The sequence below is a fragment of the Lycium ferocissimum genome, unplaced genomic scaffold, assembly GCF_029784015.1.
Source record: "Lycium ferocissimum isolate CSIRO_LF1 unplaced genomic scaffold, AGI_CSIRO_Lferr_CH_V1 ctg10752, whole genome shotgun sequence".
In the NCBI taxonomy this organism is placed as follows: domain Eukaryota; kingdom Viridiplantae; phylum Streptophyta; class Magnoliopsida; order Solanales; family Solanaceae; genus Lycium; species Lycium ferocissimum.
Window position 1 is genome coordinate 9,115 of NW_026713473.1, and position 18,147 is coordinate 27,261.

General features: G+C 37.1%; 2 protein-coding genes across 2 annotated transcripts; one reads left to right on the forward strand and one right to left on the reverse strand.

Annotated features, from left to right (window-relative positions):
* Positions 1–1,162: 1,162 nt before the first annotated feature.
* On the reverse strand, positions 1,163–9,040 carry LOC132041565 (probable aquaporin SIP2-1). The gene is made up of 3 exons (XM_059432266.1): positions 8,653–9,040; positions 1,570–1,830; positions 1,163–1,486 (listed from the first exon to the last, which is right to left on the reverse strand). The coding sequence occupies exons 1-3, from the start codon at positions 8,947–8,949 to the stop codon at positions 1,319–1,321; spliced, it is 726 nt and encodes a 241-aa protein (XP_059288249.1). The 5' UTR covers positions 8,950–9,040; the 3' UTR covers positions 1,163–1,318.
* A 2,549-nt stretch (positions 9,041–11,589) lies between these two features.
* LOC132041564 (uncharacterized) lies at positions 11,590–12,722 on the forward strand. Its single transcript, XM_059432265.1, has 3 exons — positions 11,590–11,694; positions 11,780–11,926; positions 12,603–12,722. Exons 1-3 carry the CDS (start codon positions 11,632–11,634, stop codon positions 12,693–12,695), a joined length of 303 nt encoding a protein of 100 aa, XP_059288248.1. The 5' UTR covers positions 11,590–11,631; the 3' UTR covers positions 12,696–12,722.
* Positions 12,723–18,147: the final 5,425 nt, after the last annotated feature.

The following is an 18,147-nucleotide window of genomic DNA, read 5'->3' on the forward strand; positions in this document are numbered from 1 at the left end:
CCATTTTTTCCCTATAGTGTTTGTTGTCAAATGAGGTACACGCTTTTGTCACGCGCAAAGCGCGTACACAAACTAGTATGTTAATAAAGTTTATTCAGAGGATATAATTCATTTTTTTGTGCGGAATGCCCTTCAAAGGCACTTGTCTTTAATTTTTGTCCCTCAAATTTAAAATCTTTGATTTTTGCCCTTCGCCTAAAAACTCATGGATTCCGGGTTCAAAAACTCGCTCAATCAAATATTAAAAAAAAAAAAAAATCGCAAGGCAGATGTTTGTAGCAAAGTTAAGACTATTCAGGTAGAGGTTTGCTAGGCCTAACTTTGCCCGAAAAATTAGGCCTTAAGGCAGAGGTTTTCCTTAAGGCCTAATTTTGGGTAAAAGTTTGCCTTAAGGCAAACCTTTGCCTGAATATGCCTAATTTTGCCTGAATAGACCTAACTTTGCTACAAACTTCTACCTTACGATTTATTTTTTTGACTGAACTAAAGTTCGAACCCAAAACAGGCGAAAGACAAAAATTAAAGACCAACAATTTAAGAGGACAAAAAATTAAAGACCAAGGCCTTTGAAGAACAATCGTGTAAACGGCCCGATATAATTTTGAAGAAACCAATCTAAAAATTAGTGCAGAAGGATTCCAAAAAATGTTTTATTAACATGTGAAGGGAAAATTGACTGAATTGAAGGACACAACTTAAAAAAAAAAAAAAATTAAGTTTTTTGATAAATATATTTCTTTTAAAAAATTAAGATACGCCCAAAACTGAAACAAAATTATTTAATATATTTCCTGGTGATTGATCGGAAATTCTCACGTTCATAGAGACTAGTAAAATACATGTACAAAGACACTTGGTAGGCTCACATATTCCAAGACACTTGATGGGTCAAGGCATTTAAACCTTCAAATATTGAAATTCCCTTTACAGCATAAGCTATTCCACCACCCGCTTGATGAACTGGTCTCCTATCCTATTAAGTTGACGCAAATCCAAAATTTAAACTCGTTGAATACAATCTTAAAGTCCCAAGCACTAAATTCACTGTACTTTTAAAATTATGGATCTGGGATTTAATATTTTCTTAGCTTTTAGTAATTTTTCACTTATATATGTAAAACGGAAAAATAACTGGATTCAGTCACAGACAATACACTTCCTATTAGAGGTCTAAGAAATCTTACATCCCTTAACTGAACATTTTACAAAATCAAGTTTAGAAAAGAAAGAAATGTAAGTTCATGCAATCATCCGATTCCAACCTATCAGCCTGTAGTTTCTGTAGAGAGAGATTTCAAATTGAATGATGACCAATACTTCATTCTGACTTTTTCTCTTTCATCTTCTCTTTTTCATCCTTTGCTGGGGAAACTAACAGATTGAAAGTCCACACAGCCAACAAAGTAGCTTGTATTGGAGCAAGCCAATAAACATGTATATGCTCCTTAGTTACATGATCCCCCCGAGCATAAGCCCATCCCATCACCTGCAAAAATGGATTTAATTCATGTCCAGATAGAAACTTCACTTCATAAAACATAACACTTTATAGCAAAAGGAAGTACTTACAGAAGCTGGATTCATGCATCCCCCTGTTAGATCAGAACCAAGAATATGAAGAGTCAGCTTGGACAGACTTGATATCCACGTCTTCATCAACGTACTCGCATTACTTCTTCTGGAAAGTCCAAGTGAAATGGTAACAATGGCAAATGTCAAACATCCTTCAGTTAATGCACCTCGATGGATGTCAATGGTTAAACGAGGCCCAAGTCCTATGTTTGGAAATGCCGCAATGATGAGTATAACCCCAGTAATTGAACCAAAAACCTTAGAAGCAATAAAATGGGAGGAATTGTACATCAGAAGAAACACTCATCTATAATAAGCTTTTCTAGAAAAAATAGTTATAATATTTAAGCTGAATCTGACAGGCAAGAAAAGTAAAAAGAATCAAGTCACAATGCCATTGCCCAAATTTGATTGTTAAGTATACGGTGAGTAACTTCAGAATATGACTGACAAGCAATTAATGCGCGTCTCTAAAGCTAATAACGACTTATCAATAACCTAACTCATCTTTCTACTATCTGGCCAACTTCATTTAGTCACCCACAAGCCTATTTTATTTAACAGAGAGATTAGGTTACATCAAACCATAATTTACTTTCCTAATTGTCAAGAAGGCTGAGCATCCAACCTGCTCAGCACAAAACTTTAAGACAATGAGTGGAGTGGTACAAGACCCTAATACTCCTTCGGGAAACCTTTACACAATCCATGTGAGACAACTATATAAATCAACACCCTCCTTCACGTCCTTGTGGTTAAGATTACAAGTGTGAGAATGAAATTCCTAAAGATTGGGTCTGATATCATGTGAGATAATTTGAACATCTAACACAAAACTTGATGCAACTGGTAGAGTGGTCTAAAACCTTCACAAACCCTTTGGGAACACTAACACAATTAGATGAGGTGGAAGACACTTTCCCCCAGGACTTTGGTCAATTGGAAAGAGTGCTACATGTGATGTGTATGTTAGGCGCATGTCGCCGGAGAAAAACATACTCCTTTGTCCCAATTTATGTGGAACACTTTTCTTTTTAATATGTCCCAAAAAGAATGTCGCCTTTCTATAATTAGAAACAACTTAACTTTAAAATTCTCCTTTAGCCCCACACAAATGTCTAAGGTTTGTTTTAGACTACACATTTCAAAAAAATTCCTTTCTTTCTTAAACTTTGTGCCTAGTCAAATGATGCCACATAAATTGGGACGGAAGGAGTAATATTTGAGTGGAAAACGGTAGAGGGGGGAGTCCATTATCCACTGAATTTTGAACAGTGCGTTGCTGGCCCTCGGGATTTCCCGATTATAAAAGAAAGAAAAAGCTGAGGTGGTTCAACAATTCAACATAGCAGAGCAAGTAGAGATCATACGTTCAAGTCTCACTGCCACCAATTAATAAAAAGTATTTTCACGTGCTTGTCCCAAGAAAAACAAAGTCAGGTTCACACATGGGGTATGTTAACATAATAAAATATATTTCGGTTATTTTCAACTTTCAGATGAGGTAGTAGAGACAATTCAGCACTTATCTTGGACAAGTTTAGGTATTCGAAAAATGAAAGCTTAAACAAGACTTATTGCAAGTATTCGTTTTGCATTGAGCACGTGCCCAGGCCAAGTATCTCTGAAATAAATGCAACTCAACAAGTCGTACACCAACTGAAATGAAACTCATGACAAAGTACCATCAAACAAAACAATGAAAGAGAAGAAACTGGAGGAAAAACATTAAACAGCTCTTGCTGTCAATCCTGGTACACCTCTCAAAGAAAATCAGATATCGGTGCCATATGGATCATCAAAATCCATCCTTATGGAATTCATATAAGAGTTTCTAGTAAATGTTGAAAGTTTGAGTGTTCTATCCAGATAAGTTAAATTACTAGAGTTCCATAACAAAAATAAGAGAAGCATAGTCAACCTTTGCAAACAACTTAGATTTGCAGAAACTGTACAAACAGAAACAATAAAATAGAGGTGAAATGTAGAGAATTTAAGTAAACAAATTACAGGTATCTACCAGAACAGCTAAAAGATATCATTAGAAAATAAATTCCAAACAGTAAGGAAATCGTACAGATGATTGATTGTCTCCGCCAAAACTGACTCTAAAGGGCAAACTTGATAATTTGTCAACAGAGGAATATACATATGTTAACTCCTCCATCCAAGTATCTGCACACATACTTCTGTTTTACCAGTGATGTCTACTCTCCTTTTATTAAGAACAGAAATAATTGCAACATTCAGATTTTTCCCTTGAAAAAACAATTTGGAGTCTTGGACATTTTTGGACATTAAAAGGGTTACAACTATCACAGCAAACTAAAAGTGACTTGATCGCTGGAGATAAGGTACCAGATGGCAGTTCCCGGAAGAGTAGAAGTGGTAAAGTTAGACAAAAACTATGAACATAGTAGAGGATAGGGTATTGATAGTTTCCCTGCGACCAACATGTCCATTACACAAGTTCACAAGGATTCACATCACACCACGCGTTGCAGCGAGCAATACAAGGTCATCAAGATGATGTCAGGAAACTAGTGACATGGATAATGGGAAGAGAAAATTTTGAAACTGAAAAAAGCAAAAAAAAAAAAAAAAAAATCTCCTCATTACCATGTCACTATTTTCCTGACATCATCTTGATGACTGTCTTGTAAAGGAAAGAGAAATTGGAAAAGCTATGTTTTTACATGTCTGGTTGCTCCACCAATTTTCAAAATTATGCATCTTTGATGTCCCAATTCACCATATCCTACTCACAGTTAAAAGTTTCCACATGTTCCACCACAGCCTCCAAATTGTTTCCTCTTTTTCACCCGAAACAAACAAAAAATTGAATGTGATTGCCTGTTTAATATTGTGGTTTTCCAGTAACTATCACTCCTATAAATTTTAAAAATTTTCATTGGAAAGCATCAATACAAAAATTAATTTCCAGCATTTTGTACTTTTATAAAAACTACATCAAGCTTATTTACAAAAATGCCAAATAGATGATGATGTAACATTCATTCAATGGAGGTGAAGATGTTACTTTCATTGAGCCCCAATTTTATCATTAACGATGTTTCTGTACATACATTTAAATTTAAATACAGAAGGCCTCCCCCAAAAAAAAAAAAAAAAAAAATTAAGATTTACGCACGCATTATGTTGATGCATAAGTACAAATCTGTTGAATAGCTTCTTTTATTTTAATCTATGTTACAGTATTCTTTTTTTAATTGCAATCTATGTTACAATATTCTTGTTCATCATGTATCTTAAATATCATTTGGCTTTGAAAAGATGATGTTTACCAAAAAAAAGTTATAGTTACCAAAAATTTCTTTTAGTTAATCAAACTTATGTAATCAATTCGTCGTAGATAATTGAATAGTACAACATAGGAAGTTCTTTATCCATACCACCCCAAATGTTGACTCCTGACCCAACCAAAACTCATGAAATGAAACTTTAAACCGTGCTTCTACATTTCCATTGACAAAAATGAATCACCTCGGGAATTTCCTTCAACTAACACTAAACCAATTTAACATTCTTTTAAAGCAATGAGTGACTTCAGAACTTCAGAACTTCTGCAGCAGAGCAGAAACTAAATGCAGAATGATACACACTCCACTGCAAGCCAAAAATCCCACCCCTTTGTGGAAGGGGCTCACCAGTCAGGTCAGCAAGAAAGACGTGTAATGGCAAAAATTCACTCTAGTGGCATTTAATGTACGTAAACAGTTCAGACAGCTGTCAAGGTGAGAGTGTATGTTACCATCTTGGGGTCGACATATCAAGCTAGCTTTGCCTATTGATAAGATCATTGGAATGAACAACACAAATAACCAGCATATTGGGGGAGCCACCTTTAGCTGTAGTTGGGTTAACTTAACTATGTTAGAAGTTAAACTAATAACGTCAGTAGTGGACCTACCTGACATTAACCATAAGACTAGTCTCTCTGATTACCGAACAATAAATTATTGATAAGCCTCTCAAAGAAATTTATCTCTCAGGTATACTATCAGTACCATTCCCCTTTTTTCTTCAAAAGTTAACAATGGCACATCAAATTGCTTGTGGATGATTGTTGGCAGGTATGACCAATCCATTCTAAATAGAAAATAGAAAATTCAGCATTCCCTTGCTAAGAGTGATATGGTTGGAATCCTTGTTTGATTTTTCTAATATCCTCCTTCCTTAGAGGTTGCTTGGGTATATGGGAGGTAGGTTAATCCTTCCTTTCTAAACCACTAAAGGAATAAATATTTCTCGTGATTCAAAGACACACAGATTTAGCGGGGAATAACCTCCCTTGCCTTCTTTGCTTTCAGTCATCACTGCCTTTGCCTCTCGATACGCTCCTTCTCACACTGCACATGGCCATTGTCTCTATTGTACCCCATTTACCCACCCCATGAGGCTTCTATATTATCCTTTTTTCACTAGGAAATGAATTTTTTATTGTTGCTCTTTTACGTCTTTTGAATCTCGAATGATAAGAAAACCGAAGAGCTGATAATTATTTTGGCCTTCTCATTTCCATAACCTTGTCTAACATAAAGCACCTTAATCCTTCTAAGAGCTTCACCGGGAATTGCCAATGCTTCTTATATGTGCCAAGTGTTTCTCAACAGAGCCCCTCTCTCTCTCTCTCTCTCTCTCTCTCTCTCTCTCTCTCTCTCTCTCTCTCCCCCTATCTAGTATGCAATTTTTTCATTGGAACTTAAGGCATATACGTGGTCCTCTCATGAGAAGCTTAATACAATGGCCAGCTAAAATCGAGAGACCTTACAAAGTCATAAACCTCGATTGTTACGTTAGACGTATGAAGAGTAATGAAATTCAACTCATTCAGATTGAAGAAAATTTCTAGCTTGTTCGGAGATATCTTGAGGCTCCATTTCTATATCAAATTTAGGTTTGGCTATACCATCAACATCATCTTTCCATAAAGAGGGGCTTTCGTTGCAGTACAGTGATGCATTTTGTTAGTGTGCGCTGCTGGAACATTTCAAGACCAGTGTCTTAAGATGTAATCAATTTATGTAGTAGAGTGGTATTCTAGTCATTTACATGGAATAAGGTTATAGATCTTCTTCTAGATATCCACTTGACTGATCTCAGTGGGATTGACGAAATCTATCCACTTATTTATCTTGTTCAACTTGAGGAGTCCTAGTCTTCTTCCTTGTACTCTTCTTATCCTATTGATAAAACATCTTTTCTTATTAAAATGGACAGCATTTTTGAAAAAGGGGACTGATTTCATTAGAATAGGCCCTTCCAATGCCTAGAAAATCAAACTTCCCAAAAAAATGCATCCAAAAGGAGAAGCACCAATGCTCTCACATAAAAATTTCGGAAATTGCTTTATATCGGAAAGAGATTAGGTTAAATGGGTCTCACTCCAAAAATACAAGAAGATTTGTTTTTTGATCAGTCTCAAGCAATAACAAGAGTTTGGGTTACAACCAAACCAAGTCAGATTAGTTTGCTTTTCCATTGGATGATATGAAATCTGATGGCCAGCATAGATGGAAATGATCTGAAAGACCACCATATGGGAAGCAGGATACCTGATTTGACTAAGTAATAAGAGAAAAAGCAATTGCTTTTGCAATTAATGAACATCGTTTTTTATGTTGACAACCAATTATCATAACCATGAGATATCAGCAAAACTGGAAACGCAAAAAAACAAAAGGAAACCTGCTGACCAAATCTTCAACAAAAAGACAAGCATGTCATTTTGAATAGGAAATGTAACCATGTTGAACAAAAAACTATTACCACATTTTTTAAAACAAAGACATCAGTCAAGCAGGATAGGTAATTTGAAAGCAGCAAGGCGGTAACATATCATGATCAGGAGATCAGAAGCTTGGAAGCTCAGTAGTTATCGGAAAAGGAAACATCAGAAGGAAAGAGAGATAATAACAACTAGCAAGAGATAGGGAACTTCTAAGTAACACTGATGTGTTGGTTTCCGTAAGTTTTTCAAAGGCAAAAAATACTCTGGCTCTCCACATGGTACTGTTTTGACAGAAGTATGTTGGGATGTTGATACTTCTCTTATGAGTAAGAGCATTTTTTCCCTTTGCCTCATTTTGAAGTTTATTCAATCGGCCAAATAAGCTATCAAAATGCTGTTTCACGGCTCATTATAGAGCATTTATTTGCACAAAAACATGCTTCAGATTAGTTTACCTACTTATATTATCATGTTGTGAATCTGTCGCATTGGGAGGGCATCAAACCTCCTCTCCAGAATTGGTTTAGCTTAAGTAGTAAAATGGCCTTCAAAATGCCATACTTATACTTATGTCCTCTTTTTAATTTTAGTCTTTTGCTCAAAGGTTGCCATTTATATTTAGAAGGAATCCTAGAGTTATTCAGCATGATGCAATTTAGCAACCTCCAATTAACCTTGAAAGTCAGTGATGTGAAAGCCCCTATGAAACTATTTGATATCCTGTTTATTGGTAAAAATGCTTTGTTCATGCACCACATTACCATAGTAAACAATCTCTGTCCTAGAGGCTGTTGCACGATTTCTTGCATCTTAGTGTTGTCATAGCCGTTCTTCTCTTACTGATTTTTTCAACTTTCAATTCTCTTCCCTTTCCTCACTCAACCTGATTCAAGCAGGCTCCTTAGGATTGTCGCTTTAACAGACTTTTCATTATTAAACGATTAGCTCATTAAATTAAGAATTTCAAATTCTGTCCAGATAAAGCACCAATTGGTATGAAACATTTGCTGTCTAGCTTGAATTGAGTGTTACAACAACAACATACCCGGTGTTATCCCACTGGTGGGGTCTGGGGAGGGCGGAGAGTGTATGCACACCTTACTCCTACCTCGTCAAGATAGAGAGGTTGTTTTTGACAGACCCTCAGATTAGGTAAAAAAGTATTTTCAAAGCAGTTTGAAAAAGGGATACAGAAAATGCAAGCAGCAACAACAGCAAAATAATGCGAAACGGAAAGCAGTACATAGCCTTTAGAAGAAAGAACAATAACAACAATGAAATAATGCGATAATTGGAGATGTGCAGTAGGAGTTGTTTAGAAAACTGACCTGAGCAGGTATTCTAGCAGCAACAGTGAAGATGAAATTGGAGAGATTCCCAGAGATGGCACCAGACAAGATTGTAAGAGGGTTGTAGGCCCCACCTTCGGTAGCTTTGCTCAAGAAGGCAAAGAAGAACATATTGATGACAGAAATTGCATGTTTGAGGATTTCACCTTTGAGATCATGAGCTCCATAACCCAAGATTGAATGAACAAACATCTTGATAAGGACACTTGACCAAACCCACATCAAAGACATGATGAAATCTGAAACCACAAGCCTCCTCCTGCTAATTACCCCCATTTTTGATCGATCCTCAAGGGTGAAGGAGCACACAGGGGGTTTGGGGGAGTTGAAAACTGAGGCTATGTGGCTGTGGTGGCAGATGTTTTAGTTTCTTGGAAGATTTAAGTTGTGGTGACAAAAAAGTGTGATAATTAGAAATGCTGAAAACTTGTCTTAAAAATGTGATTAACTTAAATTGGACTAAATTATAATTTTTAAAACTTATAATCTTTTACAAAATACACAAAAGTTCATACACATTATACAAAAACTTTCTTCCAACCCACACACATTATACAAAAACTCCATCCAACCCACTTCCCCCACGATCCCAACTACTTGTTCATCTTATTTCAAAAAAAAAAAAATTCCTTTTCAGCAATTCTCTCTCTCTCTCTCCGTTCTACAAAATCGGTGACACCCGTTGTTGCGCTTCATTCCTCTCTCTCCATTCATTTCTTTTATGCATAGGCCGCCGGCCGCTTTTTCTCTCTCTCTCCATTGCTGTTGCTTCTCTATTCATTCTCAGGTAAACTTTTTTTTTTTTTTTTCACTTGGTTCAAAAGTTAGGGTTTTGAAATCAGAGTGTGAAAATGATGATTTTGGTTAGAGAAGATGAAGAAGAGCATGGGTTTTTCTTGAATGTTGTTTGTTTTATTGTAGTTTCGTGTATTTGTTGCACTTATTGGGGTTTGTGAGTTTGTAAATAGTGGTTGTGGTTGTGAAATTATGATTTTTGGTGTTGTTTTTATTCTTCTTCTCCTTGTTGTTTCGAAAAAAAAGGCTTGCAATTTTGTTGATGTTTTCCAACAACTGAGGTTACTGTTGTAAAGAAATTCAGCACTTGTTTGACAGTTGCAAACATCCGCTGAGGTTGCATGGTTTTGGTGTATTTTGTTTAAGTTGTGAGTGAGATTTGTGATGGTTGTGTGTTTGTAGTGAAATATAGATGTTTTGTAGTTAAATTCAAATGTTTTTGCCGTTGTTGTTGTTGTTGTTGCGGCAAATTCGGCACTTGTTTAGGAAACAGGAGGTTGATGGTTAAAAAAAATCCTATTTGGTGTATTTTGTTTAAGTTGTGAAAAGATTTGTGATGGTTGTGTATTTGTAGTGAAATGTAGATGTTTTGTAGTTAAATTAGATGTTTTTTCTTTGTTGTGTTCATGCTATGGTTTAGGAAAAGTTTTGATTTTATCCAATGTATTTCTTGGATAAAATCAAAACAATTGTTGAAGTTGTTAAAAATCGAAAGCGGATTGTTGTAGCATATTAACAAGTTGTTGTAAAAATCAAAACGCTTGCTAAGGATTTGCCTCGTTTTTCTATTTCAACGTATTAAGATTCTTCGCAACAAGTAATAAGTTGTTGCAACATATTCTTAATATTGCAAGCAACAATTGATTACTTGTTGCAACATATTCCTTTTCCTTTTTTACTTTGAATGTTGCACTAACCAATTAAAACTTTTTTTCTATCTTCCGTGTGTAGATAAAATGGCTCGATTAAAAGAAAAGGAGAGAAACCAACCGAGGGAGAAAGTAGTAAAAGAGCTAAGGTGCAAACACCATTAGATAAACTTGTCGAGTTTGCTTTATTTGTCAATCAACATATGAGGAAAGAGTTAGTGAAACGGGGCTTCGAGAAGAGAGGAAACCCACGAAACCTCTGTTGGGCATGAAGAAGAAAGTGGTAAAAATGAACAAAGTGAAGAAACTAGAGAAGAAAGTGAAAAAGATGATGAAAAATCTGCTGAAGGAGATGAAGAAAATGAAGAAAATGCTGAAGGAGATGAAGAAGAAGTAGGTGAAGAAGAAGGAGATGAAGGGGATGAAGGAGCTGAAGGGGATGAAGGAGGTGAAGAAGATGCAGAAACTGAAAATGATAATGAAGAAGAAGAATCAACAGATCAGACCTTGGCCGAGTTAAGAAAAGGAAACATAATATGGATGCTAATCTTGTTGAGTCTTCTAGTATTGCCACGGATCCCATTGACCTTCGATTGAGGAGGTCGTCAAGAGTTTCAGCATTGAAAAGTACGGCGTGACGATGCGCTGAATGGAAATAAGGATTTGTCCGGTGATTTTGTGGTTAGATCAACCATGGGCAAGGGCTTTGACACTTTCGTGGGCATTCTCCCAAGCAACGGGGTTGGAGAATTTCTTTAGGGCTGTTTGCTTTGGGCCCTATTTAGATTTACTGAAGATACGGTGCTCGATTTCAAATGACAATGGTTTTTGAGCTTTTGAAGCGTAAGATTATTTGTGATAGAAAGGATGAGATTTGGATCATTAATCGTGGCATGCCGGCTTGCTTTGGCATGAAGGAGTTTGCCATAGTTCTACTGATTGAGATGTTATCCTTGCGAGCCTCTTCCTACCGTTGTATTAACAAAAGCCGCCCCGGACACCCAAGGCAGCCAAGAAAGCAAAGGGTTCCAAAAGCTAAGAATGATGTCTCTTTGGTAAACTTAGTGGGAAAGAGCTACACTCAAAAGAAATTGTTGCAAGATTTGGAGTCCAAAACATTTCTCAAAAAAGCACAAGGAGGCACCGTGCTTAGTTTGGTTGTGCGTAGTGTTCTTTGGGCAAGAGACGTAAACTACAACATACCGCTTGGATTGATTAAACTTGCTGAGGACTATGATGCCTTCAACAACTATGCCAGGGTTTTCAAAGCTTTAGCTTGATCGTTGAATATTTGATGAAGCATTTGAAGCCAACGGGGAAGACACAAAACCTATATGGCTTCCCTTGGGCTTTCATGGTAAATTTTCTTCAATGTTTTACCTTTTTTTTTTTTTTTTAATTATTTCAATCACTATTTTAAGCCATTATTTCTTTTTTTCTAGGCTTGGGCATTTGAAGCCATTCCTCACCTCAGGCATCAAGTCAAGGAATACTCCGAAGAAGTTACCTATCCAAGAATTCTTAGATGGCTCACTGCCAGGAACAACACAAAATTGAGTGTTGACCTTTTCAACCCCCCTAAGGAAGCTGTAAGCATTAGAGCACAACAGATGACTAGGCGTTGCAATGCCTTATAATCTGCCGCAACAACACACGTAAATCCGTTGCAACAAGTTACCTATCTCATTGGAAAATGTCCACCGTGATAATTAACCTGTTCGCAACAAGTTACCCAACGGATAAATCTGTTATAACATACGCAACTAATTTTTTACAACAGATGAGTAACCTGCTGCAACAAGTTACCCATCCGTCGGAACATGTCAACAGATAATTAACTCCGTTGCAACAAGTTACCCGATGATGAAAGTTATAACATGAAACTAGTTTACAACGGATGAAAATTTTCGCAACAAGTTACCCATCCGTCGGACAATGTCCACGATAATTAACTTTGTTAACAAGTTACCCAACAGATGAATCTGTTATAACATGCAACTAGTTTTTTACAACAGATGAGTAACCTGCTGCAACAAGTTACCCATCTGTTGGAAAATATCCAACAGATGATCAACCTGCTGCAACAAGTTACCCATCTGTTGGAAAATTTTCAACAGATAAGATACCTGCTGCAACAAGTTACCTATTTGTTGGACATTGTCCAACAGATGTGTAACCTTTTGCAACAACCTGATAATTTATTTTAAATAGGATTTGTTTTTTATGATTTAGCACCATTATGATATATCTACTTTCTTGTTGCAGGTTGTGAACCCATGGCTTGTCCCAACAATAAGAGAGTTGGAGATGCCATGCCTTGTCACCTTTTTGCCCAAAGAATCAGGCTCGATGTATTGATTGATGGGTTCAAAGGGGAATTAGCTGAGTGACCATCACTAGGGTTGATGATGTTGTAGCTGGTGGTGGTGGTCATGTTGTTGTTGCTGCTGGTGGTGATGTTCTTTGTTGGTGGTGCCGATCTTAACATTGGTGGTGGTGTTCGATTTTCGTTGATGTTGTTGGTGGTGGTGGTGGTGGTGGACTTGGCGATGATGTCCCAAGTTTGGGTGGGAAAAATTAAGATGGTGATGATGCTAATATTGGTGGATTTACTCCGGTTCGGATTGAGTGATTTTTCCGGATTTGGTGGTAATTTTAGTGGTGGTGGATTGAGTGGTAGAAGATTTGCGATGTTGGTGCCGGTACTTCTAAGGTGCCCTGTGCTTGTGAGTGCACCACTTGCAAGGACAAAATGGATAATTTGATTAGAAAGGTGGAGGAATTGGTGCAGCTCGAAGCCACAAACACTTCTATGCGGAGGTTGATATCCAAGAGGGTATCAATCCATCAAAGAATCTTTCCTCACCTTATACTCCCGTTCATGTTCGGAGGAGGGGCAAAGCAATTGCCAAGGCACTTGCATCGCTAGATCAAGAAGACCTCGTTGCTACTCCCAAGAAGTCAATTGAGACTCCTTCTTGATGTTGGGCCAAAAAAGTGCTAAGAATTATGGATATTTTCAAGCTGTTCGTACATGCCCAAAGAAAGAAAAAAAGGTTGAGACCGCAATCAAGTCCAAAAAGAGTGGGAGAACCATGTACTCAATGCATGAATTTGGAGCGACGGACTTCAAGGCTATGACAAGCATGAAAATTTGGTGGGAGGATTGGGTAAGTTTCAACACTTGTATATATCTATCTAATTTAGTATGTTGTTGCAACAAGTAGATAATCTATTGCAGCAAGTTAACTGGCTGTTGCAACAGTTCCTTTATTTTGTTGAATCCGTCGCACCAAGTTAACTAGTTGTTGCAACAAGTAGATAATACGTTGAATGTTGCACTAAGTAACTAACTGTTTTACTACTTTTACTTTAGTATGTAGATGAAGTCCCGTTCTAATGCGTATGAGGCAAATCAATTTCCCGAGTACTATGATTCCACCGACATAATCCTCGGGACCTCAACTTTTACAACAACATGTCCAAGAGGTACGCAGAATTGACAAAAGAGAGTACGCTTCCAAATGCCGTGCCTCGAAGGTTAGACTTTGAATTCAAGTGGGATGATGATATGGTCGACTATTGTGGGGGTGTCGGACCACCGGGAGGCTGCTCATGGGCTGGTGCAAAGAGGGTTTTAACAGTGATGAATATTAATGTCACACATTTTGTCACTCTCGAGTTCATGATTGAAGAGGGAGTGGTAAATGTGTATGACTGCAACGTTCCTGTCTATGAAGAATCTGATTTCTTTTGTTTCATGGAGCCGTGATGGAATTGTGGCCCAAGTTATTGCAACAGAGTGGAATGTTCGCACACTTGCTGCGCAAAGTTACTCAATGAATCGTGGGAATTCAATAGGCTACGAGAATCCGCCCCCAATGTCACTAGTAAGGCATGTGGTTCGTGGTCAATTGCTTTTATAGAGGCTTTGCTTACGGCACAACCGTGACAAACCCGAAAGTCTAATCCGACAATACGTAGGGAGGATGCAATGGAGATGGGCATTAGGTATCATTGAAAAGGTGTTGGAGCCCTAGAGATGGGTTTATAAACGGGCCCATTGATTTTGCGTTTATTGGAGCCAAAACGTGGCCGTTGAACAATTTAAGTATATATTAGGAGTTTTTTTTATGACATTATGTAATTTAAGTATATATTAGGTGTTCAAAAAGATTTTCTAAGACATTTTTATTAAGTATATATTAGGCGTTCATTATTTAAGTTGTGTTCAATATATTATGTTCAAGTGGTTTTAGTTTTAAACAAGTCACAAAATCTAACAGCTGTTGAAGAAGTTGCAACAACTGACCCATCTGTTGCAACATGTTTTTAATATGTTGCAATGGATGAGTAAGTTGTTGCAACAAGTTGTTAATCTGTTGCAACAGATGGTTCAACAAGTTGCAACATATGGGTCAGTTGTTGCGACAAATCTAACTGTTGTTGAAGAAGTTGCAACGACCAACCCATCTGTTGCAACAAGTTTGTAATCTGTTGCAACAGATGCGTCAGTTGTTGCAACAAGATGTAAATTTGTTGCAACAGATGGTTCAGTTGTTGCAACATATAGGTTAGTTGTTGCGATAAATCTAACTGCTGTTTTAGAAGTTGCAACAAGTTGATAATCTGTTGCAACAAGTTTGGATCCGTTGCTGCATTAGCCGCCTGTTGTAACAAATCTTTCAATTGTTGAAGAAATTGCAACAACTAAACCATCTGTTGCAACATATGTGTTAGTTGTTGCAACAAGTTCATAATATGTTGCAACAAGTGCACTATCTATGTAAATGTAACGAGTAACTTGTTTAAAAGCTTCATATTTAGTAAACAATAAATATCATTGATTTTCGTTGTTTACACCTAAATATGGGTGAATCAAGTAGTTCTCATCAAATTACACCAACGATCCCTCGATTTGGGAAGTATACGCTTAGTTGATCATATGTCCTGACTCAGAATACCATCAAATTAGCTAGGAACATTTAGTAAACAATAAATATCATTGGTTTTTGTTGTTTACACCTAAATATGGGTGAATCAAGTAGTTCTCATCAAATTACACCAACGATCGCTCGATTTGGGAAGTATACGCTTAGTTGATCATATGTCCTGACTCAGAATACCATCAAATTGGCTATGAACATTTAGTAAACAATAAATATCATTGGTTTTCGTTGTTTACACATAAATATGGGTGAATCAAGTAGTTCTCATCAAATTACACTAACGATCGCTCGATTTGGGAAGTATACGCTTAGAATTTCCCATCAAATCAATGAAATTACCGTCTAATCCATTAAGGATGTTAGTAGATAAATATATTGATCACTAAATATCATTGAATCCCTTTGTTTAACACTAAATATCGTTGGTTCCCTACGTTAATAACTAAACATATGTGACTTATATCCTAGTTGTTGCGGCAATTTCATGATATGTTGCGCTAATTACATAATCTCGCAACAATTGCATAACTGCTGCAGTTAGGCCAGTTATAACATGTTGCAACAAGTACATAATTTGTTGCAAAGAATTGTATAACTGTCGGTTAGCTTGCATAACCTCGTTGCAACAAGTACATGTCTGTTGAAAGAATTGCATAACTGCTGCAAAGAAGCGTACAACCCGTTGCAACAAGTACATAATACTGCCGTCAGTTAACATATAGCCGTTGAACAAGTCATATCACTTGTTGGACGAAACAACTCATTCCATTTGTTGGATGAAACAACTCAAGGACTTTTCGCAACAACTCATTCCATTTGTTGTAAAACTCAAAACACTATAGGAACTTACTGTAACAAGTCATGTCACTTGTTGGAAAACCAAGTTAAGTTAGTTGCTGCAACAAGTTTGATTACTTGTTGGCAAAATCCCAACAAGTTACACAGCTGTTGCAACAGAATTTTTACTTGGTGGAAACTGTTCGTAAAATTACAAAACCACATAACATACATTGGTGATTTGAGCAAGATCAACATATCATTTAAACCAATTTTACTAACAAAAACAACATAAAAATGTCATAAAATCCAATTTCACAAACACAAACAATAGTAATTATTATTACAAGACATTGCAAATTTAACAACTATGGAACAATTCGGTTTGGGCATGTAGTTTTTTTATGGCCGGTACTTTTGCATATGGAGCATTTGTTTTTCCTCGTTGCAAGTGATTCCCCAATTCCACGCCTCCTCTTTGTCCGTCTTCTTCCGGTTTTGCTCGGATCAACATGCGGAGGAGGTATTTCTCTCTAAAATCTCCATAGAACTTCCCAAGCATTCTTCAGAAGGCACGGGATTCATTTCCTCACAAAGATGCAATTATGTAATTCTCCACCCTATAATATGGAGATGAGTAGTCATAAATCCGCCTTCCAAAATCTTCACCATATTAGACTCGAAGTGCTGCCATAGCATGTGGGCAAGGTATTTTGTCCAGGTCAAAAACTCTACAAGTACAAGATCTTCTTTGCAGATCGACTGTTGCAACTGAACCGTGGCCGATGACGCTGAACTTGTAGTTGGCAATTTGATGGGCCAATAACTTATTACCCAAGTTGACAAATTTTGATATATTTTTTTCCATTAAGGGAACAAAGATGGTTGGTGAGTCGATGAACTCCATACGCCTCTCATGAAATTTCTCGCAAACCTCCCGTTTATGGAATCAAATAGAGCAAAGAATGGGAAATTCTCTTTCAACATTGAACATTGAATTCAAGCTCCGCGGCGTTTGTCGTCATAAAATTATACCGACAAAACAAACATATTAGTGTTGGAACATGTGGTCGAGGCTCACCGTGTCAAAAATCACAACAAGTACAACATCCGCCGCAACAAGTTACCTATTAGTTGCCAGATGCGTTACTTGTTGGAAACGTAAATGTGCAAATACCTATTTCCGGCGTAATGCCCCGCTCCATCCGTGGAATCAAAGACGTTCAAGATGTTCGGCGGCCCCAGAACCAAATCTCCGATTTGATTGATATAGTCATTGAAGACATCAATATTGTACGCTTTTGTCGCTTTATAAAATTGAGATACGACCGCCCCATTGTGAAAGGTGGTTCTCGCATTTTGTGTGCCTCATGCAAAAACCATAATGACATGTAGGGAAGACAATTGAAACCGCCTTTTTTATACTTGGATGTCTATCGAAATTATGCACAACTCGGGGGGTATCCTATATAGCTTCTCATTTGTTCAAAAAATATTTGTACGAAGCATCACACTCCTTGTCCACTACACAAAATGCCACTCTGGAAAATATGATTCTCCGCATCTTGTGCGGATGCCGACAACAACACTCCTTCGTACTTTGTTACATCCGGCATTTTTGCGTATTTGAAAACTTGGAAATAACCTTGACTTATAAGGAATAAGGTCATGTTTGGATTTCTTTCTAATATGTGAATATTGCTTATGGAAGTATGGATGCGGGGATATCGAGCAAGGCTAAGGGCAACAATTGGGATTTTGGAAATTCGTTTCATGAATTACGCAAAGTAGCCAAATTGTTGGGCCAAAAAAAAAATATAAGGAAACTAGGCCCAAAAGAGAAGGGGTGGCCGGCCAACTTGTGGCCCAAGCCCATAAGTTGATCAAATTATTTTTCCATGTGCCAATTATAAGGATGATTATCCTTAGAAACTTCAAGAAAAGAAAAGAGAAATCAAGAACAAAGAGAAGAGAGGAAACGGCTCCAAGAGAGAAAGAGAAAGAAAAAAAAAAGAGAATTTCCTAGCCTTCAATTTCAATCCAAAAATCTTGTCCTTCTTGAATTCTTAACAAGTTCAAGGCGC

What these genes read in the sequence shown, in the direction of transcription:
- LOC132041565 (XM_059432266.1), bottom strand. Translation starts at nt 8,949, where the DNA reads ATGGGGGTAATTAGCAGGAGGAGGCTTGTGGTTTCAGATTTCATCATG. An exon ending in CTGCTAGAATACCTGCTCAG is followed by an intron (nt 1,831 to 8,652) that starts GTCAGTTTTCTA and finishes ATTGCTTCTAAG; the next exon opens with GTTTTTGGTTCAATTACTGG. An exon ending in GATGCATGAATCCAGCTTCT is followed by an intron (nt 1,487 to 1,569) that starts GTAAGTACTTCC and finishes CCATTTTTGCAG; the next exon opens with GTGATGGGATGGGCTTATGC.
- LOC132041564 (XM_059432265.1), top strand. Translation starts at nt 11,632, where the DNA reads ATGAAGCATTTGAAGCCAACGGGGAAGACACAAAACCTATATGGCTTC. An exon ending in GCTTCCCTTGGGCTTTCATG is followed by an intron (nt 11,695 to 11,779) that starts GTAAATTTTCTT and finishes CTTTTTTTCTAG; the next exon opens with GCTTGGGCATTTGAAGCCAT. An exon ending in TCAACCCCCCTAAGGAAGCT is followed by an intron (nt 11,927 to 12,602) that starts GTAAGCATTAGA and finishes TTCTTGTTGCAG; the next exon opens with GTTGTGAACCCATGGCTTGT.